The 25,101-nt window shown below is 40.0% G+C and overlaps 1 protein-coding gene across 9 annotated transcripts in view; it reads left to right on the plus strand.

The window, feature by feature from the left end:
- Positions 1 to 25,101, plus strand: part of NFAT5 (nuclear factor of activated T cells 5) — a 42,165-nt gene that overhangs the window by 4,737 nt on the left and 12,327 nt on the right. The window contains exons 1-9 of one of the 9 annotated variants that reach the window (XM_020788394.3): positions 2,216 to 2,290; positions 12,069 to 12,130; positions 12,589 to 13,171; positions 17,599 to 17,791; positions 18,988 to 19,178; positions 21,322 to 21,494; positions 22,918 to 23,052; positions 23,233 to 23,285; positions 24,756 to 24,888. In XM_020788394.3, coding sequence (XP_020644053.3) covers positions 12,618 to 13,171; positions 17,599 to 17,791; positions 18,988 to 19,178; positions 21,322 to 21,494; positions 22,918 to 23,052; positions 23,233 to 23,285; positions 24,756 to 24,888 — 1,432 coding nt within the window. In that variant the 5' untranslated portion in view covers positions 2,216 to 2,290; positions 12,069 to 12,130; positions 12,589 to 12,617. The other 8 variants (XM_020788396.3, XM_072980754.2, XM_020788397.3 and 5 more) reach the window with 8 other exon arrangements.

Raw genomic sequence — 25,101 nt, forward strand, 5'->3', positions numbered from 1 at the left:
CTACATGCAATCTGTCCTGTAATAAGTTGTCAGATTATTTCCCTCCCCCATTTTATCCTCAGAGTCATACTGTAAGATTGATTAGGTTGTGAGAATAATTGTCCCAAGGTCACCCCCATGAGCTTCGTAGGGGTGACCTTGGGTCTCTTAGATCTCCTTGTCCAGCATCTGACACTTGAACCACTAGAGTGCACTGGTTCTAATTCAAAATGCACCAAGGAATTCATCTAGAAGTGGTGTCTTACTACAAACTCTAGCAAATCAGGTGTAGTATTTATAAAATGTATTAATGTGCTTGAGGTTTAAGGCTGTCACTTTAGGTGTGTGTTTAAGGTTGCTGCTTTAGTATTTGTAGTGACCTATTCTGTGCTGTGAAATGCTCATGCGATGGCATGGATTTAATAACAGTTGATTGTTAAGTTCTGATTAGGGAATGGACGTTTTAGCTGGTATTTGAAATCTATTTCCATCCTAGATAATTACTTAGGTTGGTGTTTTACATAGATGTTAGATATGCTCCTTGTATGTGATCTGTAGTTGCTTTAAGTGTTTTGGAAGGCTATGTTTTTGTTCAAAAAGTGCGCAGGTTGATAATAATAATAAAATCATTCAGTAATCAGAACTGGAAAATATATTTTGAAAACTTTGCTGTGTCTTTAGCTTGTGTATTAGATATGTTTTATGTTGTCTTAAATGCCCAGTTTTCTGTTTGTTTTGGACATGTATTCGACTCAGTTATTGTGTTTGGTCCTCCAGATATTTGGGCTGTCTACATTCAAAAGTCCCAGTCACCATGATCAGCAATCACAGATTATGGGAGCTGAAAATTCAAAAAGTACTATGTGGGTTAATGGGGTAGTGCAATATGGATGATAGGCAGAATTGCATTTTGGTTGCTTCTTCCCATCTTTTACACTACTGATATTCTGGATTGTAGTTTCCGCTTCTGCCGATGCTCCTTTCATTTTATTTCCATTATTTGTTTGAATTGCACCAATTGGATTTTCCCCCGCCAGAATTCAGAATTTTATCAAGTAATTTGGTCATGAGACACAGAAGTAAACATGTGGAAATAATATACTTTTCACAATTATGATGGACAAGTGAATGGGAGCTGTGATTGGCTGATGGGGCAAGGAAGGTTACTGTTTGCAGTTGGTTAGTAGAAGTGAAAATTAGTGGTTTAGCTGCTTGTATGCTTTAATAGCAAAGCCTCAGATGCCACTGTGGGCTGCTTCCAATATTAAGTAAAAGCAACAGCATAATGCCAAGAAGAATGATAAGAATTAGTCAGAAGTCAGAAATTTTTAAAATGAGAAATTTCAGGAACTGCATTTTGCTCAACATCCTGTTTAATACTTAAAAGCACACACTGATGCCCTTACCCCTTTTGCTCAAAAGGGGATTTCCTGTTTGAACATGTCTTTACATGCGCCCAATGCACAGTTAACTACTGTATAACAGCACAGCAAATTCCAGTGTGAGTTTGGTTTTTCTTGCTGAAACATTGAGATTATAAAAATGTTAGAATGGACAATAGTAGTAGACGTGTCCTTCTTCCAAAGCATAGAAGGGAAAGTGAAATATTAAGATTGGTATCCACAGAGTCACTTGGACTTAATGGTTTGAAAATAAGTTGCTTGAATGTTCACTATTTCTAGTTATCACAGTGAGCATCCAATATTTCTAGGTTGTTCCTTGCTTCCCATTAACTCCAAGGAACTCGAAATGTTTACATGTTTATATCTTGTTTTTGCACCATGTAGCCCCTTATACCAAACAGATTTGCAAGAGCAACATATTTATAAGAAGTGAGAGAGGGTACAGATAACACAAGTGAAAATATGGCCGTGAACTATATTCCTTGTTGTTACTAAGCGTAACTTACTAAAACTGCTAAGAGTTTGATTTAATTTCTAAAATTCTTTGCAACCTCCAGGACTCCTTGAATGCTTTTGAGCTCTTGTCTCCATTGCAGAGGTTTTTCCCTTTCATAATGTGAGGGGTGCCAATGTTCCTTGTCTTTTGTTAATTCTCTGTCTATCACAGTTTGAAGAACTCTTGTATTACTGTTATTACTGGAATAATAGTGTACAATACTGATATATGAGAGCACTTGGTCTTAAACGTTTATGTTTATTCTTTCTTTCTTTCTTTATTTTAGAATCAGTCTATGACCTTCTCCCAAAGGAGCTTCAGTTGCCACCTTCCAGAGAACTCTCTGTAGCATCCATGAGTCAAACAAGTGGTGGTGAGGCAGGTTCGCCCCCTCCGGGTGTAGTTGCTGCTGGTAAGTACTTCCATTGGGTCAGATTAAGCACTTAATGCATATTGATATTATTGCCAACATGAGCAGTGCTGGAAAAGTATGTAGTCTTAAAACATAATGAGAAAAGGTAGAGGTAGATGAAATTTTATCACATGTTCCCTTTTTGCCCCAGTGATAATACTTAGTTCCTGAAATATTTATATTTTTTGGATGTGGTAATTTAGGGTTTGCCAGCTTAGAACTGATGAGGGGAGTTTATGCCAGAAAGCATTGATTTGAAAGCTCGAGCAGAAAATAAAATTTGCAATGATGTTTTGAGTTTCTCAGGCCAGTAATTTGTACCCCTGCCCCCCTTTATGGTTAGTTTCTATTACTTAAGTTTCAGTCAATTAGCTGCTGGCTTGGGGTGCCACAGAATGCCTGATTCTAACTCAGTTTCATTGTGTTTGAACTGAAATGAATTTCTCCCTAAAGTTAACGTTACTAGATTAGAACTCTTGTTACTTATTTAATAACAGCCTAAAACAATAGTCTTTTTGCTTCCCCACCCACCCTCAATTTAGGGAGGGAAACTTGGCTTTTTTTGTAACAAAGGGGCAGGTCTGACACAAATAGTTGATACCTGAAGATCTTGTCAGCCCTGGCTTTATATCTAGAATAGCCTCATCTGGAATATTCAGAATATTTTCATTATAAAGTGTGATCCATGGTTCTTCAACGTGGTCTCAAGCTGTTGGCACCGTGTGGTGGAATAAGGCACTTGTGCAGTGCTTTACACTTCAACACAGTCTTCTCCAGCATAGTTCAGTTCTGAAAATGTGCCCCTTGGTTTGGAAGTAGAGATTTAAAATCTTGAGTAGAAACTTTACATCACTGCTCAATGTTGATAGATTTGAAAATGTGTTCTATTGAAATATATGGATTTATTTATGTATTAGAAAAACTGGTAATTAGATCAAAGATATTTAAGTTACAAATTATCCAGTGGAGTTTCTTTTTGCAATTCAGAGTTAATTCAGTTCAAAGAGAACAACCACTGCAAGACTTTGTAAAAATATCTAGCACCTTAAATCCACAAATCCAATCTTTGATCATGTATTTTGCCATCATTTCCACACATTTGACGGACTTAATGAGGAGAACTAAGTGTCTGTTACTTCTAGGCTTTAGTTGTCTGACAGTCAATCCATTTCCTTTCAAAAACTGAACAGAACAGTTCATTTTAACAACAAGTAACAAAAATTAAACTGCATGTGTATTCATAATATAGGCCGTTTATTTGAATCATAAGGATTTTTCAATTCTTAAAGAAGGTTCTGCCTAGTCCAGACTAATATAGATAAAATACTATGTTGCCATCTTAAGTAAAATAAAAAAGTCCTGTCTGCAAAGGAATTGATGTAATTGACCTTTTATAAAATCTGTTTCTGAGTAAGATACAGCTAATATTTCCATCACAGTTACTATCTGTATAAGTATGATTAAAAGTGAGTGGTTTCTTAAAAATAAAATAATTATATAGCAACAGTCATGAGTCTTCAGTTTAAGCATGGTATGGTGCATCTTAGTTCTGCAGAAGCCGGTCACATCACCCGAAAGCCAGACTTGAAATTAAATCACATCCTAACAACTAATGTACAGTAATGAGCAGAGATGAAATCAGTAAAGGTGAAATTTAAAGAACAAGACTTAGCTATGATAAAAGTAGAATGCTACTTTCTTGCTAATTTCTTTGCATCCAGATGGTTTGGCTTGTAATTTTTCTGATGCCAGACGTTTAAAAAGAGACTCAAAAGAAGCTGTCCTCTGTGGCTATAGGAACAAAATCAGCTAGGTGGCCATGAAGTCAAAGTCTGGTTGAACCAGAGTAAGATAATTGTTTATTTGGAGGCTGATACAGTTGAAGGGGTGACTGGGAAGGAAGCCATTCAGAAAATACAGAGAGAATGACATGTGGGGGCTTACTGGGGTCCTAGTGGGTAGTTTACTCAAGTTCAAGCTCATAGAGCCTGTTCATAGGAATGCCAGTTGGATAGTCATAGCTTCTCCCTACCATGGAATGAGCTGAACCCTCACTTGAAACTGTAAATCAGAATATTGATGTGGCCTTCAGTTATCTTATAACGGCATTCTCCTTTTCCTGGAAAGACTGAGCCCTCTTCCAAAGAGAAATTCCCATTTCCAAATGTGGCCCACAGGTCACTTCTGATAAAACTTGTCTTTATTTGAAAAAGTGGCCTAGCCACTGTTATAGCTTAGCTTATGTAGGTGTCTAAATGCTGCCTAATAGAGGTGGCTCTGGTGGTTTTTTAGAAAGTGGTTCCAAGTCTTCCAAGATGTGTGACTTGTACATGAAGAGGAGAGCACGGGTCAACTTCCACACTAATTGCATGTGCTCTGGACATGTTTGTGTCAATCTGCATAGAGCTGTTCTGCCTGGCCTTGGTTTCTGCAGGAACCTAATCTCCCGGTCTCCCAGCTACCTAGAAAATATGGGAGTCATAGCCAACTGAAGGGGAGGGGCTTATGGGACAGACATGATTATTTAAAAGGGACCAAGAGTCACTCTTTATGCATCCTAATCCTTCTATCAGGTGGACAAGGAAAGATTCCAGTCAGCCATGCTGTCATCCAGCAGTAAAGGGAAGGTGACCTTCAGTAATTCTGATCTATGGAGCCCATTCCTTTATGTCTTAAACAGAAGTCCCTTTCTTGCTTTCTCTACATTTGTTATGCTCTCTGTTATTTATCTTTGTGCTGCAGATTTCTAAAAAGCAACAGCAGGGATTCCTATTTGCAACCCTTTTAAAATATAGTTGCAATTCCTTTTACAAAGAACTAAGAAAGCATTCTGTGTTTTGGCTTCTTCTCCGTTATTTAAGCTCTCTGACGCAGGTGCCTCTGTTGGTGCCAGTGACTAGATTAAGAAGTGAGGGCTAGTGAAAAATAGTTATTTAAGACTTAACTTCATTTGTTCTCTGCTTCCCTAGCCACAGGGTGACACAGTATCTGGCTGCAAATCAGATTGCCCCAGGTTTTTCTTTTCAGTTCTTTGATCTGAGGTTCTGGGACACATAAACAGATTACATAAAGATTTGCTGCAGTTAACTTCAGATTTCTGGAGGAACGGGATTGGCTGATCTCAGGTATGAGGGTCTGCAGGAACAGACGGCTAGTTCTGTTGTGACCATTTGGCTTGGCATTTGCAAAGCAGCCAAAACCATTTTACATCTGGGTCTTGGTAACTGGTCTTTCAAGAGCACATTTGCTTGTTTTGAAACAAAATGGGTGTTTCATATTCATCAGTCCAAATATGAGGTAGTTTCTCCACGGATCAACCAATGAACAATCCTGAATTTTCAGAATAGCTTCTTTATGAAACTTTTGTATGCAGTTAAACTAAAAAGTGCTTCTATCTTGAAGCCAGATGTTCTTAATGTTATCAGATTGTGTGTCTTTCCACACAATCAATCTGCTGCTGAATGTTCCTTGACAAAAAGTGCTCTGAAACTGGAATGTTTCTCAGCAGAATCCCCAGCAATGCAAACTGTTGTAATCAAGTAGGGAGAGAGAAGCACTGCCATGAAAAAGAGTCTGAAAAGTATTTCTGGCTGCTTTTCAAGGTTGTGCCCTCACAATGTGGCATACATAAGTGATAAGTAGGACACACAGAACTGAACTGGCAATCACTGATTTAGAACCAGGCTAAGAGCAGGCACATTGAAATCATTGAGTCATGATTGTCTGACTTCACTGGGTTGATTCCAAGCATGACTTAAGTTTGCACCCGCTTGTCCTAGACTGAGTGGGTAGTGACATTAGATTTTTCATCTGTTTGTAACTTCCCTTAAAATATTATAGCAAGAAATATCACTCTTACTTTAGGGCTAAGTAGTTTTTTCAATGACCATTGCATACTAGTAGTTTTAACTACTCCCACTTTTAAGGAGAGAAAATTGTCTTGCTTGCTGTGGATTATCTTTATAAGAGCTGAACAGTATCTCTTTCAATGTGATTAAGGGATCTGAGGTCTGCATGACACCAAGTTATACCGCAGAGGAGAGGTTAGAGCACAATAATAGCAATAACTAACACTATAATTATCATTATAATTATTTATTTTGGATTCTTCACTAGAGTGCACTCTTTATTAGAGTGCATTCCAATAAAGTCAATAAAACAGAAAACATGCAAAAACACAAGATTTAAAAACATTAATAGATATATCTATCTATTTAAAAACATTAATAGATATAATTTAAGGTTTAAAAACAAGATTTAAAAACATTAATAGATCTGTCTGTCTGTCTGTGTACAACAGTATAAAAGTCATTGGAATGAGCAGCCATCCAGATGGAGTCTTGGGGGGTTTTTGTAGTTAATTGCTTGGAAACATTCTTAAATATCATTGGGGAGGGACAGGAGAAAACACAATTTTCCCTAATGACATCTTGTGTTTGAGAACACTAGTAGTTTATTGCAAACAGGGTATAAGAACTAATGCAGTTTAGTTCCTCAGAGCAGACTGTTTTTGTATGGTGGTGTTGTCCCTGGAATATTGAGGCCTGATCCAACAGTGTGCTTTAAGCAGTATCATTTGTCCTAAGCTGCTGTTCAGCCAGATAAAGCTCAGTACATTGGAATAACTGGCTGTGGCGTGAGAGGTTGAGTTTGATTCCCCCATGTGCCTTGTAGGAGAAGAGCCATCCTGTGTGGCTGTGGGCAAACTACACAGTACCACAGTACTCCCAGAACAATGAACTGGAAAAATCTCTTTTGAGCATTTTGTACCCAGAAAGCCCTTGGAATGGTTGCCGTAAGTCAGAATTGAGTTGACACACAGGTCCCTGTTAGCAACCCAGTAACTCTGGAAGAGCATAGTGGAGTTCATTGTGTAGCTTATCTTCTTGTGACATCAGCTGTTCTTTATCTGCCTGAATAAATGTGCATTTGGTCAAGTTCTACACAATGCATTGAAGAGTAATCCCTAAGTTGCATTTGCTTTCAGTTGTCTGCTGAGATGTTATATCTACTTTTCTGCCCATGACTTTCAAATATTTGCTGCCTGGGAATGATGGCCCAACTTTGCATATATAAACTTCACCAAATTGAGAAAAGCCGTTTGAAAGCATTTGGGCCTGAGAGAACAGTTTTCCCAGCCAAGGCACTGGGCTTTTGTTTCAAGTGTTGTCGGCGAGTGTAATAAGCGTGAGGGCTCAGAGTTCAAGCTTGCTGGTTGGTTGCATCTCGTTGCCTATATTGTCTATATTGATGAACATGAAACACCCAACAAAAATTTCAGGTAAGAAGTGGCCACTTGTGCACCTGAGAACAAGCGTATTAAGTGATGAATTTTCTGTCCGTCAAAGCAGACTGAATCCTGTGTTTATTCTGTTACACGCTACTTGTGTTAACGCATGATTTTAAAGGGGAATGTTAAGTTGTTTGGGGGTTAATGTAAGTAACCAAACTATTTTGAATTTGCTTTGAACTTTTAAAGTAAATTGGATTGCTTTATGATATTTGCTGGGATGCTAGTTGTTTTCTCTATTAATACACTTAACTTGCATTCTAGCTCCGCCATTCAGAGACAGGCATCGTGTGGTGGGTTGTGTGACAGTGTCTGTCAATAGTGAAGACAAATAGTACCAGAGACACTTAACCCATCCAATCTCACCCAGGGTATAGGTCGGTCTTGTTTTCAGACTTCTTCATAAGTCTCTTTCCTTTCTTTTTGTTTTGTTTGTTTATAAATAGAATTAACTGAAGTTAAACTCTTACAAAGTTTTTAACTTGATATCAGTAAACAAAGCTAAAGAAAAGTAGAAAGCTAAAGTTGGCATGGAAGGTGTTGGAAGCAGGTTTGCAGCCACTTTGTATCTCCTGGTTCATACTTCTGCCTTTGACAACACAAGACTCATGTTCATCTGACTTGACTCCAAAGCTGTGTCTCTGTGTTCATTAGGTGTGCAAATTAACTCACTCTTCTGTTGGGACAAGAGGGGAAACTCTGGCGGCCAATTGAAGCTAATGCAGGGCTAATAAATTGACAGATATGTAGGGGTAGGTTCTGAGGACTGGGTCTGTCAGAAATCCAAGATATTCACTGTGGTTTGTTCAATATTCATCTTTCTCATTCTGTTTCATGAATGGCAGATAGCAGGCAGCACTGCAAATGAGCTAGGTTCTGGGAAGCAGCGAGTTCTACCATTGGCTGGCTGCTTTTGCATATTACTGTAGTAATTTGCAGATTTCAAGACACCTGCCAGTTCCTTTCTCATCTCTAGGCTGGTGCTTCAGTCCTTGCAAAGCCTTTTGGCCCTGGAGAACTTGTATAGAGAGAATGCCCAGAAATCTCTTTAAGAGAAGAGCTCACTTCATTTAAACTCTTTGTCTATGGATAGCATCTCCCTTTGTGGCTAGCAGGGAACTGATAGACCATACAGAACCTAAAAGGGCTTAAAATCTTATTGGCCTAAATTTCCCAAGGTTGTAGGAAATGACTGAGCTACTTATTCAAGCAGCAGCTCCTAACCTCTTTGACAAGCTGACTTCTCAGTTCTTGATTCTTATTCAGAGGAGAAGAGAGTATTTTAAAACTTTGCTTCCCTACTATTAAAAGGATTATTTAGGTTAAAAGCTGCTCATGGCTGGCGGGCAGTGTGTGTTTGTGTGTGTATGACAAGGGGTTGTTGCCAACTGAGATAAATTCTGTCTCTGTCACGGTGGCATCAAGCAAATGGGCAGCCCTCTCTGTGTGTTTACTATGCTGTCCTGAGCTGGGTTGCTTTGAGTTCTTATTTAAAACAAAGCTAAAAGTGATTAATAATCTAGACAGTGTGAGACAAGCTACAGGAGCTTGCTCAATTTTCTTGAACCTATGTGTTATATTTTGGTATGGAATACTGATGGTGCTGGAGCTCAGAAGAGTTTTTTAGCTTCCAACGTGATATTTGCTTTCTCCATCTTGGATGAGTTACATTATTCAATGACTTGCACAGATTCTGTGTATTTTTGCCATGTCCTTGGAGACTGTGAAATACATACTCAACATGTGATTGTAATTTTAAAACCGCTTAAAGATGTAAATTATTCCTGTTAGTATGTAATTTTGTATTTTACAAAATATAGTAAAAATATCCAACCCTCCCCCCACATTGAGTTTGTGCTTATTGAGCTATGTCTCTTGAGTTCTAGAAAGTGATTTCTACCCTAAAAGTTGAAGGGGACATTTAAAATGGAAAGATCCTGAACATGTTCCCTAGCTTAAGGTGGCAGAGTGAGGTATAAGTGGGTTACATTTTGGTGACCACCTTTCTAGATCAAGCCAGTTTCTTCCTTTCTTGGGTATAAATCTTAAATGGATGGTGGTTTCAGAGAAGCACACTTTGGCTTATCCTGACTCGGGATCAATTGAAGCTGTGTTTTGGTTTTCACCTTTAATCAGGACTACGTCATTGTGGAACATTAAGTCACACACTTGCTCATTACATTTTAAATTGTTCAAATTTTATTTAGTTCACATTGCACTCAAATGTAGAAAGTGTAGAAAGTCACTATTCATCACACAGTTTATAATTTCAGGAATATTGGCCATTGGTCTTTTTCTGACTCTTACTCACCTTCAGAATTATAGAATCTGCTTCAAATAAGAAAAGGATGTTAGCCCTAGGTTATACCTAATCTCTGTGTGTGGTCATAATGCTGGTTTCTCTTCGTTGGTATGACTAAACCTGCTTATTTTTAAAACAACTTTTAAAACCTCTAGTTACAACTTGGCACAACTGTTATAAAGTAAACCAAACAGTTGTTTAACTAGTTCTTATTTGCACCATATATTACTAATGCTGTGAACTAGCAGTCTAAAAGTTAGGGAACTGATGACAGATATACAGTATAACAGCAGCATCATTCCTAAAATAGACCTGAAAGAAATATTAATTGAGGGGGAACCCCCTTTAAAAAGCTTGCTATTTCTTTGCAGCATATGCTTCTCACCATTAGTTTTGTGCTAATACAGTATTTGACTTTCTTGGTAGGGTTCCTATTTCACATGAACTCCCTCTCTCAGGTATTTAACATGTTTGGCCTAACTGCCTCTGTGTGGACAGCTGTGAAAATGACAAAACTCTTCCATTTTAGGTAGGCACATGGGTTCTTCTATTCCAGTGCTGTCCCAGTGTTTTACCTACACTGTCCACTGAAGGAAACATGGGCCAGAGTAGTGGGCTGGTCCCAGACACCAAGCTTGGGTGGGTGAGCTTCTACACCTTGCTTCAGAGATGAGGCAGCCATCCCTGCTTGCCTGTCCTTTGTATGATCATCTTTGTCTTGGGCAGAAGTCCAAAGCTGGTTGCATTCTGCATGGGGTGTCCTTGGGGTGGGGGCAAATAATATCCGCACAATGCAAGATTGCAGCATTCTTCCTGCATGCCATTCTTTCCGCCATGCATGTAGAACATTGGATGTATGTGAGCTGCATACTTGTATTTCTGGGGTAGGGAGTGAGTGCTTTAAAAATAAACAGGAGCTATTTTAACAAAAGATAAATTTGAAAAATGTCCAGTAGTAACCCATCCTAACTCAAAGTGGCTGCAAATCAGCAACAATAGTCACTGAAATTAGCATATTTTACATCTTTGTAAGGAAAGCACTGCATTAATGCATGATGTAAAGGATTTGAAAAATGTTTTTTTAAAATTAAAATGCAATTTTGTGTGACTGAACCTTCCAGTTTCAGCCACTACACTTGCCAAGAAACAAGCTGGAAAATGGAACTGGTATCAGTCAGTGGCTCCAGATTGTTCCAGAGATTGGCTGGAGGTGGGGTGGGATGTCTCTGAGGGACCATTGCTCAATAGATAAATTTTCTTCTTATCTCTGACTCTGAACAGAAAATTGATCTGTTTTGCTCATGATCCATATTTTGTGGACTCTTAATGCAATGCTAACATTTTCACTTAGCCCAAATATCAGGTTGTGGTTTTATAGTGTGCTTTAAGGTACCATATTCTGGCCTGTTCATTGTAATTTAAAAGCACAACATTTGTAGTGATCTTAAATGGTCAAAATAATTATTTTATGCTGCACCAATTCAACTTTAGTCCCAGAAGCCTTCACATCTATAATTAACGGAAGTGTTGACTGTCTTCACTGATTTTTGTAGATATTGCTGCCAGCTTAATGCCACTACTATTTCGATGGTTACTCTGGGATAAGTTGCCTTTTAAAAAGGCATATACATAGAACTGCAGTCCACAATCAATTTGATTCAGAGTACCTGCTTTCAGGAAAGCAATTGATGAGTGAAGATTTAATTGCCAGCTAATCAAATTCTGTCCAAGAATACGTCTAAGAACTCTGCTTTTAAGAAGCCCTGCTGACTGTTGAGGTCTAAATGAACTTTGGGGCTTTAAATCTCTACTATTAGCTACCCCAGTCCATTTTCTGGCAGAGTTATTTAGCTGCAATTCCTAGGAAATGTTCCCTCCTTTTTTGATGCACAGCTCTTCTGGCATCATCAATCATGCTGCCAATCTTACCTTTTTTTACAGGTATGAGCCCAATAACTCTTAAGGAGGTGGCTTGATCCTGCCACTTTCATCTTCTTAACTTTCAGTTCCTAGCATACTCTGATTTGAAACCTTGCCTGGTTTATTTTTCAAGAAGCCATAAATGGCGATTGGTACCAGTTCCATTTTGTTGCAAGTACTTTTATATTTCATTTCTCATTTAATAATTGATATCTGGAATAACCAGCAGCTCTCTTCTCATTTATTTTCTCATATTTTTATTCCAGGATTTGCCTCTGAAGCAGGGAGTGTCTGCATTAAAAATGACCTGTAGTTCTCTGCTTCATAGGTTAGAAACTTATTTTAATACTTTGTGGCTAAGCAAAGTCCCACGTTTTTCCCAAAAATTTGGATGCTAAATGATTGGCATTGAATGTGGCCTAAAAGCAATATCTTTTGCATTGGGGTTTCTATCATTTTAAATAAATGGTTTAAACATGTATTCCAACTGAGGCAATAAAAGCGCCCTTTTTTGCTTGGAGCCTTGACGTGAATTAAAGGGGAATTTTAAGTCTGATTGCCACATATACAAAAATGAAAGTACCATTTGGACACTTTTCTGAATATCACTGTGTTGCTTAAGGCTTAAATTGCTTGAAGTGTTTGAATTCCAAAAGAAGCCAAATTCTAAAATACTCATTTGGGGGAAAAAATCAGTTCACAAATCACATTATTTCAAAGGGACTGCTATAGCCATCACAGTTGGAATCATGTGCCCTGTATTTACTTCTGAATTGTACACCGCAGATGCTTCTTCAGCTCCCTCCTCTTCCTCCATGGGCGGTGCTTGCAGCTCCTTTGCCACCTCTTCCAGCCCCACCATTTACTCTACCTCAGTCACTGACAGCAAAGCTATGCAAGTGGAGAGCTGCTCCTCAGCCATGGGGGTAAGTAACCGAGGGGTAAGTGACAAGCAGTTAACCAATAACACAGTCCAGCAGCAGCAGCAGCAGCAACAGCAGCAGCAACAGTCCACACCGAAGAGGCACACAGTTCTATACATCTCACCGCCGCCGGAGGACCTGCTGGATAACAGCCGGATGTCCTGCCAGGATGAGGGGTGCGGATTGGAGTCCGAGCAGAGCTGCAGTATGTGGATGGAGGAATCCCCCTCCAACTTCAGTAATATGAGCACCAGTTCCTACAATGATAACACTGAGGTGCCGCGTAAATCACGTAAACGAAACCCGAAGCAAAGGCCAGGAATCAAACGGCGAGATTGTGAAGAATCAACCATGGATATCTTTGATGCTGACAGTGCCAAAGCGCCTCATTATGTCTTATCTCAGCTCAGCACGGACAACAAAAGCAACTTGAAAGCAGGAAATGGGTTGGTATCTGCCTTTATGTTCTATCACCATATATATATATACATATATATATATATATATATTTTAAAAACTCAGAAAATTAAAAACGTTACCTTGATTTTTCCCGTAGAGTTCAGCTCAGGTTCTCACTCAGAAATAAAAGAGAGCTGATACTGTGAAGCTAAGTTAAGTGGCTTCATATGTTAAAACACAAGAGAGCACACTTGTAACATTACAAATAAGCCCTAGGCTGATTTAGCAGCCATTGAAATTATCAGTTCTGGAGCAGTCTTCCGTCGCTTCCCTGTAGAACCTAATTCGTGGATGGGAAGTTTATCAGTAAAGCTTTATTTAAAAACATAATCCTCCAAGCTGTGATCAGCTGTTCCATGCCTTTCTCAACTATACCATACAAAGCTGTTTGTGAGGATCTAAGTCTGCACTTCGCCAGCTTCTGTTTCCCTCTCTCCATTAATTAAAGACAGCTGATTTTGATATTATATTAACACTTTACATTAACACTGTTAAGATATGCTGATCCAAATGTGTGTTTCATGTCACTTCTGTATTTGATTTTTCAGAAATAAATCTCCAGTTCTATTTTTCAGTGTGCTTCTCGGATGTGTGCGTATGTGTGTTGTCTGTGATCATGCCTGGGTGGTGGTTTCTCTTTTTCACTTCATGCCCTTCACACCTCTGTTTAGATACAGTGGCTTGGGCCCAAATAATCCGCTGCATGAATGGAAGATATATCTGTTCATATGGATGTGTGTGTTTTGCTGGTTTCCTTCCTCTCCATCTGCACCCCTGTATACCTTTAACAAGAGTGTCATGGGATTGATAGTCACCTTCAGGGAGGATGTGGAGTAGCTGCATTTTCTTGAAAAATTAGTTCTGTTTTTTCCTGCCCTTGCACCTACACAGATTCAAAGTGCTTTTTGTGCAAACAGAAGAATCTTTTAACCCAAGTAATTGCCCACTTCATTACAATATTATTTGTTCTTGTGGCCTGTAACCATACAGAGGACTTATTTTACATCCTATATGTTTTTTTATTCTTAGATCTGAGGTTGAGGTGGTGAATATTAAACTGATCATCCAGAAAAACTTCTCATGTGAAAATTTTAATTTGTGTTCCCTGTATTGTTCCAGTTCCATACTTAAAATATTACTATGAAAAATTAAGAGTTGAAAGAAACTCTCTCTCTCACTCTCGTGAGTGTGTATTGTTGTTGTTTTAAACGCTGCCCAATAATATTTTGGATATATGATTAGATAGACTTTTCTGTGCAACACGAGCTGCTATCTTGTGTTACCAGTTCTCCCCCACAGAGCTGATAAAAGCTCAGAGAACATAATAAGAATCAAAGAAAATGTTCATGCTTATCCTATAGATTCCAAAATTGAAAAGCTTTGTCAGGTTTTTACACCTAATAAGACAGAAAGGCAAGGCTTACAGACCATAAAGTAGTTAGTTTTTTTTTGTAAAGGTCTAATCCTATACCTGTGTAGTGAAACATAAGCCCCATTGAACTCAGTGGAACAACTAGGTATAAATGCATAGGATTGCTGGCTAAAACCCTATACACACCCTTCTGCCATATGTCTGTAGCTTCTATGATATGTAATAAAATAACTCTAGTGTTGGATAACATTAAGAAGCAATCTGGCGGTTGAAGAAATGGTGATTTGGCCACAGGCTACCCAGTGAGCATCACGGCCAAATAAAGGCTTGAACCTGGATTTTCTGTCGGCAGCATAGGGCCCAGTGGACTATTGTACCCAGCCAGTGGATGAATGAATAACGTGCTGGAAATGCAGCCATCACAGAAGGTAAAGGATATGCATTATTGCAATGAGAGCCTCTTGCTTTGGCTATTGAAGGCGTGGTGCTTGACTTCAGAATATCTCTCTCTGATCTCCTTAGAGTGATGTTAAATATTAGATCTTAGTGAGGTGTTGGGAAGTGAGAAGAAAAGGAGAATGTAGCAGTCTGTTTGTATGACAAGGGGCCACTTTTAATTTTTCAAGGGGAAAAGGAAGTTTTACACACTTCTCAGGCAGGATCAAATGTTAAAGTTGTATGAGCAGTGAAGAAGAGGAAATTACAAAGTACTGATTCTTGAGCTCTGTTTTATAGCCCCATAGCTTTCCTTAAAAACACATGATACCTCATGAAGTTTGCAAAGTGTTTTTCTCAAACTATATCCTCAGATGCAAGAGTGGCCTAAGTGTCTTTTAGAAAATGTTTTTTTTTACAGCAGCTACTTTTGTTGTAAAATTGCAAAACGTGTGTCTTTTAGTTGTGGAATAGCTAAACACAGTATATACCTTACTTGTCAAATGATAATATTTGAGATACTGTTTTTATTCCATTTGCAAATATGCAAAACAAGTTTGCATTGAGTGGCATAGCAGTGTTCTGAATTTTATGAATCTCTGTATGTAATTGATGGTGGACCAGCTAGAAGGTAGGCCCTTCAAGGGAGCTCAGTGACTAAGATAAGGAGAGGAAACACAGAAAGCAGTAACAGAGTGTTTCTGAATTCTGTGAAGATCTGACATGTCCTTGTACAGTAGGGGTTTCAGACAGTTTCTCCTATGGGTGTTTGTTTGCAAAGCAGCTTGTCACTTGCCCAGACTGCTGGAGATAGCTATTTAACCGTTCAGCTGTGGATGGCTGCTCTTCAGAAATTTTTGAGGCTCTCCTGGGAGGAGGTGCTGGAATCTTCAACCCATTCTTCTTGAAGAAATTGAATGATGTTATCTAGGAGAGCTAAGGATTCTCACATTCCTGGTTTGCTCCCACAGCACTCATGAATGAGTATAGGCAAAAAGGCAGTGGGTACTCTGGCCCATGGCAGAGAAACCCACAATACTATGTGGATTCTCAGCCATTTAGTTGAAGATAGTCCATCCTTGTCATCCATGAGGACCAGCAACTCCCTGCACAAACCAAGCCCAGTGCAGTGTAACAGAAAGCTGAAACAGGATTCCTGTTCTTGAAGCAGAATTCTGGTACAAAATACCTAATACACTTGTCTTTGGACCGTCAGTGTTGTGTTGTTTTTGGTGTCCTCCTTATAGTGTCAAGGGTTAGCAAAATATGGGTTGGCCTTGCTCGTGATTTTTTTTCCAAAATTTTCACAAGCCCAGGTTGGACAGTCCTCCTCTGGGTATCTTGGGATGCCATCAAAATACAGAGTACTTGGGAAGGCTTCTTCAAACACAGTTTAATTAGGGAACTGACAATCCAGTGCAGCTTTTAGGTCAGGCAGCTGCTGGTAAGAGGCTGGTCCGTGCTTGCACGTGTGATCTCTGTTGAAGCAGAGCCAGCAGTTAGAAGAAACCCATCAGCCTGTTTTGTCACCAGGTCGTGCCTGTTAAACCAAACCTCTGAAAGGTCAGGCATAAAGCAGGGGTGAAGCTGCCTTGCCTGTTAGCGTAAAAACTAATGCTTTTGTGTTGGATGCTATACAGAATGGTCATTAGTAGCAGTTAAATGGCATTTTGGTTCTTTCTCAAAAGGGCAGAACATCTCTCTCCAGGGGGCCAAATAGAAAAATACTTATTGGGTTAGCCTGTGAGGAACTACCATAATATTTGAATGTGATAATACCCACATTAATATCATTTTTTCCCCAGCCTGGTGAGGAGTAGACCGCCTTTTTTTCTCTTTTGAATTCAGTAGGTAAATTGCACACAGCCTTAAGCTCTCCCCTTGAAATCATTGGAAGATCCCATGTGGGGTTGAATTTGAACCGCTTCTATATAATGGAAAAATGCAGAGTGCCATGAATGTAGTTCAGCAGCCATATTGTCTGGCATATGGCCCAGGTGTCCTTGATACAGAGACTTTTGTCGCAAGCATTATAGTCATTAAAAGATGTTGTATTTTGATAGTTAAAATGAATCCATTATATTTTTGTGACTTTACTGTATAGTCTCATAATTCAGGCTGTGCTTTAAAGGGCAGAGGGTTTAATATCCCATGTATTAAGTGTGAATTCTACTCAGCAGCATGCATATATTTACAGAATTAGCATTTAGAGTAATTCCTGACAGTAAGTGATAATAACTATGTGTTTAAAATGCTCACAAGTAAGAGAAGACTTACAAAGGAAACGCAGCAGGGCAGTTCATGCCAGTTAGCTGGGTTTATGCAGGTGTTGTTGACTCAGCTTCAGTGTAGCTTTGTATCTACGCTGTGGAGTAAATCAAATTTAAAAGGACTTAGACTTCAAGTTATAATCTTTAATTTCAGAGTGATCTAATTCCTGTGGTGAGGAAGGTTAGTACAAGAACTCATATCTCCCTAGCTGTTTCTTCCCTGCCCGTAATTTGGTCTGTAATTTAGAGGTCGCCCAGGCCTGTGTGTCTCCACTATCTCCTCGTTTTTGAAATGCACTTTCAGTAACATGTTTACTGGTCTGCTTTAACACCTCAGAACATCAGAAGCCTCTAAAACAACTGGAGGGAAGAAGAGCCCTATGTTATGTGGTCAGTACCCGAGCAGAAGCGAAGGCAAGGAACTGAAAATAGTGGTGCAGCCGGAGACTCAGCACAGAGCTCGCTACCTAACTGAGGGCAGTCGGGGCTCAGTGAAAGACAGAACGCAGCAAGGATTCCCCACTGTACAGGTAGGCTGGATTGGGGGCCGGGGGGGGGGCGGGAAGAGGAACCTAAATGTGGCTACAATTTGGGAATAAGCAGTCATTCTTCCTGCCCGCCAAGTCCTGAGTCCTGAACAGGAAGACAGATATATTGGTCTCCCAGGCTTCATAGTTTTCCTTGCAGTGGCAAACTGTTGCCTGGTACCATGTGATGTTTTTCAATACTGATCTTGTCAGTCTAAGTTTTGGGTGGTACGAAATTAGAATTTGTATACACAGTCCCATATTTCTCAGAGACGTGGCTATTTTGTTGTTTGGAAAGCAAAGAAGTGGGTGTTTCTTGGCTTAATACAGGGGAGCCTTTGTTACTGTGTGAAGGATGTGTAAATATAGATCAGCAACTGCTCTCAGCTCATAGTGTTCAAGTGAATACACAGAGCGCTGTGTATGAGGCAGTTCATCAGAAGCCAGGTAGTATCAATGTTCTCGTGTCCTCCAGTGTCTTCCAAAAAGGTACAAGGGAACACTGCAAGACAGGGCTGAAAAGCACTTCTAGCACTGCAGTGTGCCTAGAAAATGCCATGTGTGGCTTATCCAGTTGAACTCTTGTGATTTTTTTTCACCTTGGATAGTCTCAAAGTACTTACAGGTGTTACACAGACATCATGAGTTTATCTCTACATAGAGTCATCTTAAAAGCAAACATTTAAGTCACAAGGATACACAGTGACTTTTTATGTTGCTCTTTCATAAAAAAGTTTGATGACTGCAGTTCTCAATGTGTGTACACTTCTTTGAGAATATATTAAAAACTGAAATTGTTTGGAAATTGCACAGTGCAGTACTTCTCTGTAATAATTACCTGTCTTTAACTTGCGTCTCCAAAGTCTGTCTTCCAAGCAGACATCTGGAAATGGCCCCATTTCAGAAGGCCTCTGAAGGCATTTTAGTGTATAACAAGGCTAACAAAGTTAAGATGGGGGGGAATCAATTTGATAACTTATAAAAAATTATAATTTACATGCGAAAGAATTCTGATAATTGTTTACAGTACAATTGTTTTGCCAGCAAGAGAAAGCTTTTAACATATTGTCAGGTTTTAACACCAGCTAGTGCTTTAATGTTCAGAAATGTCTTTTCTGTTGTAATGTTTGCAAATTAGCAACGCTGCCCTCTTATTGCAGACTATTATTAACTCTTGCTTTCCTACTCTTTGGTTGCAGCTGGAGGGCCACAATGAGCCTGTGACTTTGCAGATATTTGTTGGGAATGACTCTGGCCGAGTGAAGCCTCATGGATTCTATCAGGCCTGCAGGGTTACGGGGCGAAACACCACAGCCTGCAAAGAGGTTGATATAGAGGGTACAACTGTGATTGAAGTGGGCTTGGACCCAAGCAGCAATATGACCCTGGCGTAAGTAATTGTCTTTGTTTAAACATGGCACTTATGGATCGGATGTGGATGCAGTTTTAAAATCTAGCTTGTGGTGTCTTCTCAGATCAGACATTTGGAAGTGCATGGAGAAAGGGATACATTTGGGGAGTACTGAATGTATTTGTACTGTTTCCTTTATGATGTCCACACTCTTGAACTCTGTGTGGCTTTAGCTGGCCCAAGAGCATCCCATAACTGGGCATGTGTCAGCCTTGAAGTGAATATAGGATCCCCAGTGGAATTTTTTTTATGTACAGGGAATACCTTCACATGCAGAGAGATCTGAACGACTGTTCTGAAATAGCTGGTGGCATAAGGGATGTAAGGGAAAAAATAGATTGGCTGGAGTGAGATATGGTTAGCCACAATTGGGATCATTCGCTTTATTTGTACTACTACCTCTGAAGTTGTATTGTGAGTTGGGAGTTGTATTGTAAAAAACATTCTTCCTATCTTTGCAACATGTGGATGTGACTTAACATTTTCATGAATTTGTGTGCTCCTTGTCCCTTCTCTTTTGAGTGTGGGGAGGATTTCAGAAAATAGGGGGTCAGCCATACAAGCTCAGGACGCTGGCTAGTCCCATTCAGAAAAAGAGATGTGCAAATTTCCTCTGCAAGATTTCTCACTCTTGTTTAAACTGGCATGTTATTCTCAAGGAAATATTTTGTAGAGTTTACTATCCTGAATTCATGCTTGTCTTCTGTGCCCTTTTTTTAACAAGTGACGTAGCTATGCTTTCGCATTCTAGAAGCTAGCATGGTGGAGAGTCTCCTTGCATGTAGCGTTTAAAACCAAAAGCTTCATTCTAGGTTGAGCTTTTATGGATTATAATCCATTATTTAAATAAATGGAATATACAGTATTGAAGGTTTATATGCACAATGCTTATAATTATTGGAGTAAAATCAAAGCAAAAGTGACTAATACCCTACTCCACACATTTGAAAAAAATGGATTATAATCTCATACTGAAATAAAGAATAGCAAATTATCTTGCTAAAATAAATCTGTTGGTATTAAAGGAGCCGCAAGACCCTTTTGTTTTTCCTTTCCTTTTTAAAAAATACATCAAAACAGATAACATTTTTAGGATTAAATTTTTAAAAACTGGGAAATAGCCCCCACATATTTGGGGCAATGGATTTCTGGTCCAGGAGCTGTAAGAAGAGATAGTGGGCAGAAATATTGCCTTGTCAGTTGACATGGCAGTTTGGAGGCTGCTGTCGAGCTGACTCTGTACTCAGCAGTGGCAAGCCTCAACACAGAGATCAGCTGTGTTCTTTCTAAAAAGCCTTTAACGGAGCTGTGATCTGAAACTAGAAAAGTATTTTATGTTGAGGTGCTCTCTGAGCTGGCTTGGAGATTGTCCCTCTTCCAAAGTGCTGAACAATCGCGCCTTTCAACAAGTATAAATGCTTGGATGAGTGGAAGTTCTGGATAGCTTATGACTCAGTAAATCTCAACTGCTGGAACTGTTAACCTAAGTTTTGACTTCATCCCAAAAAATGAATCAGCTGTTTCATTAAAAGCTTGTTATGGTCTAATAGCAAGATAGGTGCAGCCATTCTTGCTGGGGACCAGATAGCCCTCTAGGGTCCCCTGAGACATTGAAGCAGGCCTCAGACTGGAAATGATTTTTCACACACCAGTTTATGAGGTTCATTATGTGACTGATGCAAAACTGAGGATGTGTTGCCTATAAAGAGGACATGAAGAGGTGAAGGAATAGGCATAGGAAGTGGGGGCCTGAAAATCCAAGAGGCAGGAGGCGGAGGTAGAAGAAAAGATGAAGGCCTGGAGCAGTCATGGCTGGCTGTTACTTGCACACACACAAATAAGCACCACCTACTTGCCTGGCACGCAGACTGGGTGATGCATTTTTGGAACATATGTTTTTTCTGCACCCTCCACAGCGATGTGGTGTCCAGCTTGATTCAGCTGTGTATAGAGTTGAAAGCTAGCTTTTGTTTGTGTTTGTTTCAGTGGTGCAATTAAGATACCCTTTGGTTGCCATTGACGTGTTTCTGGGGGGCCTAGGATGTTTTCCTGCTTTTTGTATGCTGCCAAGAATTTAAATGGCATTGATGAAGCCAACTCACTGGGATTCCTGTGTTGTTAGGGTGGACTGTGTTGGAATACTGAAGCTGAGGAATGCAGACGTTGAAGCTCGGATAGGCATTGCTGGGTCCAAGAAGAAGAGCACTCGGGCTAGGCTGGTGTTCCGTGTTAATATTCCCCGGAAAGATGGCCCCCCTCTCACCCTGCAGACGCCGTCCTCACCGATTTTGTGCAGTAAGTGGCAAAGTGCAGCTCAGAGATCAGGCCTGCTGGGAAATGCATCACCCTTGGTTTTTTGAGGTGTTCTGCATCTCAGTTCTCTCCTGCTACAGAAGTTTGTGCTTTAAAATGTAAATGAGCAGTCCAAATAAACCAGAGATTAAGTGAAAAAATGTGGAGCTTTGAGAATCTTCATATATGATATGTTTTTACTGTCAGAAATAGCAAATGTGAATAAACAGAGCTTTGACAATACATTGGCCCATTAGTTCAGAAGTAAATTCTGTTCTGAAAATGGCAATGGGAATGTTTAACTGTTCGTAGATTCATGTCACCTTTCTGTTTTTGTTCGGGGAAAGAAAACATGTTGATGTAATACAGTATGTTGTATTCATGTAGAGGATGTGCATTGTTAGGGCTGCATCACCCAGTCTTCTACCCTCTTGTAAAGGATCCTGACAACCATCTCTGAGATTACACAATGGGGAGCAGCCATTTGTGTTAATTCTGCTGCCAGGGCATCGTCTGATAGCAGTTAAAAGCAAATAAGTGTCCCTTTCTTCTTGGCCAAAGATGGAAGAAATATTGCTTATTGGCTGGGACTTCCTTCCACTGGCTGCCAGGCTAGAATAATTTATTTTGGCCTTCAAAAGTGCAGGCCAGTCTGGAGCAAGGATTTCAGGAAGAGATCCGAGTTGTGTACACAGAAGTTCATGTTGTTACAGTAAGAACATGGCATATACCTCTGCAAACAAAAAATATGTCTTTCTGGCCTCATAGAAGGGGCTTTTTGCCAGCTTGAGTCTGCTGCTTTTGTAGAGCGGATTATACTCATTGCCAGCTAGAAGTAAATGCCTTCTGCCCTGAATTGTGTATAGTTGTGCTTAAGAAGCCAATTTTTGGGATGTTGATAAATTATTTTCCTCCAGTGGACTATGAATGGAGGATATTTGTATTTGAAGACTTGCTGAAAAACAAAGCATTATAAATCTTTCATGTTTATATCTACCTGATTGGTATGGACCTTTTTGTGATGCAAAACTTGAAGGTCTCTTTGTAACACAAACAAGTATATATGTGGCAGTTGGTTGATTTGGAAGATTCTATCACTAATCTACTTACAAAATAAAAAATGTGTGCCATTTCATTTTAGTCTTGCTTAAAAGGGGACAGATACAATAAACAGCATATTATTCTAGGGTCTGGTTGTGCACCAGCTCCCCAAGAGTTGTGCTGTGTTTTCAGAGATGAAAGAACACACTGGTATTATCTTGAACCTGGAATGTCCTTTGCCTACACATTGAGTTTTACAAGTGGAGTTCTGTTTTCTCATTTCTTGTGCTAGCCAGAAGGCTTGCTCACTGGGAAGACCTTTGAGAATCTTGCCCACTGTATATGTGCTTTCAACTAAGCCATGTTCCCCCTGCCCCATGTGTAGCTCAACCAGCAGGTGTGCCAGAGATCCTAAAGAAGAGCCTCCACAGTTGTTCAGTGAAGGGAGAAGATGAGGTCTTTCTGATTGGCAAGAACTTTTTGAAGGGAACAAAAGTGATCTTCCAAGAGAACATGTCAGGTAAGTAGCAAAGTTTGCACACTCAGTGGGAGCAAATGAAGACTGGTCTGGATGGAGTCAGACCAAGGGCTTCTCTGGATGGCAAAGGAGGTCGCTGGTTCACCTGTGTTGACCTCAATAAGATCAAATGAATGTGCCTCAGCTCATGCAGTAACTTCCTTCTCTTTTGCTTTTAAACAGATGAAAATTCTTGGAAGGCAGAAGCGGAAATAGACATGGAGTTGTTTCATCAGGTATTTGCTTTTTTAGCGTGCATGGAAATGCAGCTGTAAAGCCTTAATCATAGTGGTACAGTTCCTAATTGGCTCTTGAAAGCAGTCATAGAGTTTAGGAAAATAATCCTTCCTTTCATAATGTGTTTGGAAGGAAAAACCTGAAGAAGTATACATTTGAAAATCAGATTAAGTGCTGCAGGCATATAATTGGACACTGATGGCATTTGACAAGGATAGCTTTATTTTGGTTTGCAAACTGCCCCCCACCGCAGATCAGTTGCTTTCGTTCTTATTTCACTGTTTTATTGTGATTCCTTTCTACCCTTTCACCTTGAATTGTAGGAGAGTTATTCATTTTGCATCATTTGTAAGCCAGGGAATCCCTTGCCTCTCATACCATGATGGTTGTTGCAGCCTCAAATCATGAAGGTTGCATAAGTGCCATGCATGTTCTGTTGCCCCAGGTTAGTGGTTCCCAACCTTATGTCCCCAGATGTTCTTGGACTAAAACTCCCAGAAGCCTTCCACAGCAGCTGTGCTGCCCAGGAATTTTGGGGAGCAGTAGTCCAAGGACACCTAGGGACCCAGGATTTGGAACCACTGCTCTAGACAATGATGGGGTAAAGGCAGTCTCCCGAACTCTGAGAACCAGTTCAAACAGCCCTCAGTCCTCCTTGCAAGTGTAATCAACTTATTTATTTATTACTAGTTTTATTTATATGCCGCATTTCTCCCAACAAGGGACCCAAAATTTCATTTTGCCCTTGTTTTTCTATATCTCAGCTGCCAGAAATGGCTGTTGTTTTGTAAGTGAGGGGGAAACCTGGAGTGACATCACTGTAAACCTTGCCAGATGGTCTCCACTTTTTTGTTCTAGTTCCCTGTTGATGGTCAACCTGTTCTTCATGGATGGACTTTGGGCCTGGGACTCCTAGGGCTGTTCTCACTTCATGTGGGCTGCAGAAGCCTTTTCTGATGTAGTCACAACTAATAGAGCAGGGTGATGTGCGCAGCGTTTGGCCTGCTTCTTACTGCGCTCTGAGTGCTCCTTCAGACTTGCCTCTGACTATAGTGTTTCTCTTTCCTCCTTGTTCAAGACTTCCATATAGTGTGACATGGCTTTCCCTGCACCTCTGGGCAGCGTCTTTTGTGATACTCTGAAAAACGTGTAAGATGTGCAAAGGAAAGGTTTTCATTTGAGTGTATGCTTTTTAAAATAAAGGTGAAGGTAACTGAGACAGAGGAAGGGCCTGCTGATTAATTTCCTCTTGTGACACCCTCCCCTCCACGGCTTCAGCTTTGAAGTCAGTAAGATGTCTTAGCCATCTGATGGCTGTGTAGAGTTCTCAGCATAGCCCTCAGGACCATGTTCAGTATGATCTTTACCTGTTATGAATGGATGTTGTACTGTTAATGGTCTGTGCAGAACCCAGTTGGTAAGATCTTTGAACTTCACAGACTTTCTCTCCCCCCCTCCCCCAAATTTAGAATCATCTAATTGTCAAAGTGCCACCATATCACGACCAGCAAATAACTGCACCTGTTTCCGTGGGGATATACGTGGTGACCAACGCCGGGAGATCCCATGACATACAGCCCTTTACCTACACTCCGGACACATGTATGTAAAAAGCAATGGAACTATAAGGGGGATTTGACAAGTCCTTCTGTGCACTCTTCCTTGTGTTCAGTTTCTGAGTCACTGAGTATTCAGAGTATGTTACCATAGTCTCTCAAGGCTGAATGATGCCTAATCTAAGGAAGAGTGAAGGAAGGAGGCAACCCTTCTTGCATTTTTCTCTTGGTACCTTTCATGTCAGAAGAGACTGGTTGC

This window comes from Pogona vitticeps, chromosome 10 (assembly GCF_051106095.1).
Source record: "Pogona vitticeps strain Pit_001003342236 chromosome 10, PviZW2.1, whole genome shotgun sequence".
NCBI classification, from domain to species: Eukaryota; Metazoa; Chordata; class Lepidosauria; order Squamata; family Agamidae; genus Pogona; species Pogona vitticeps.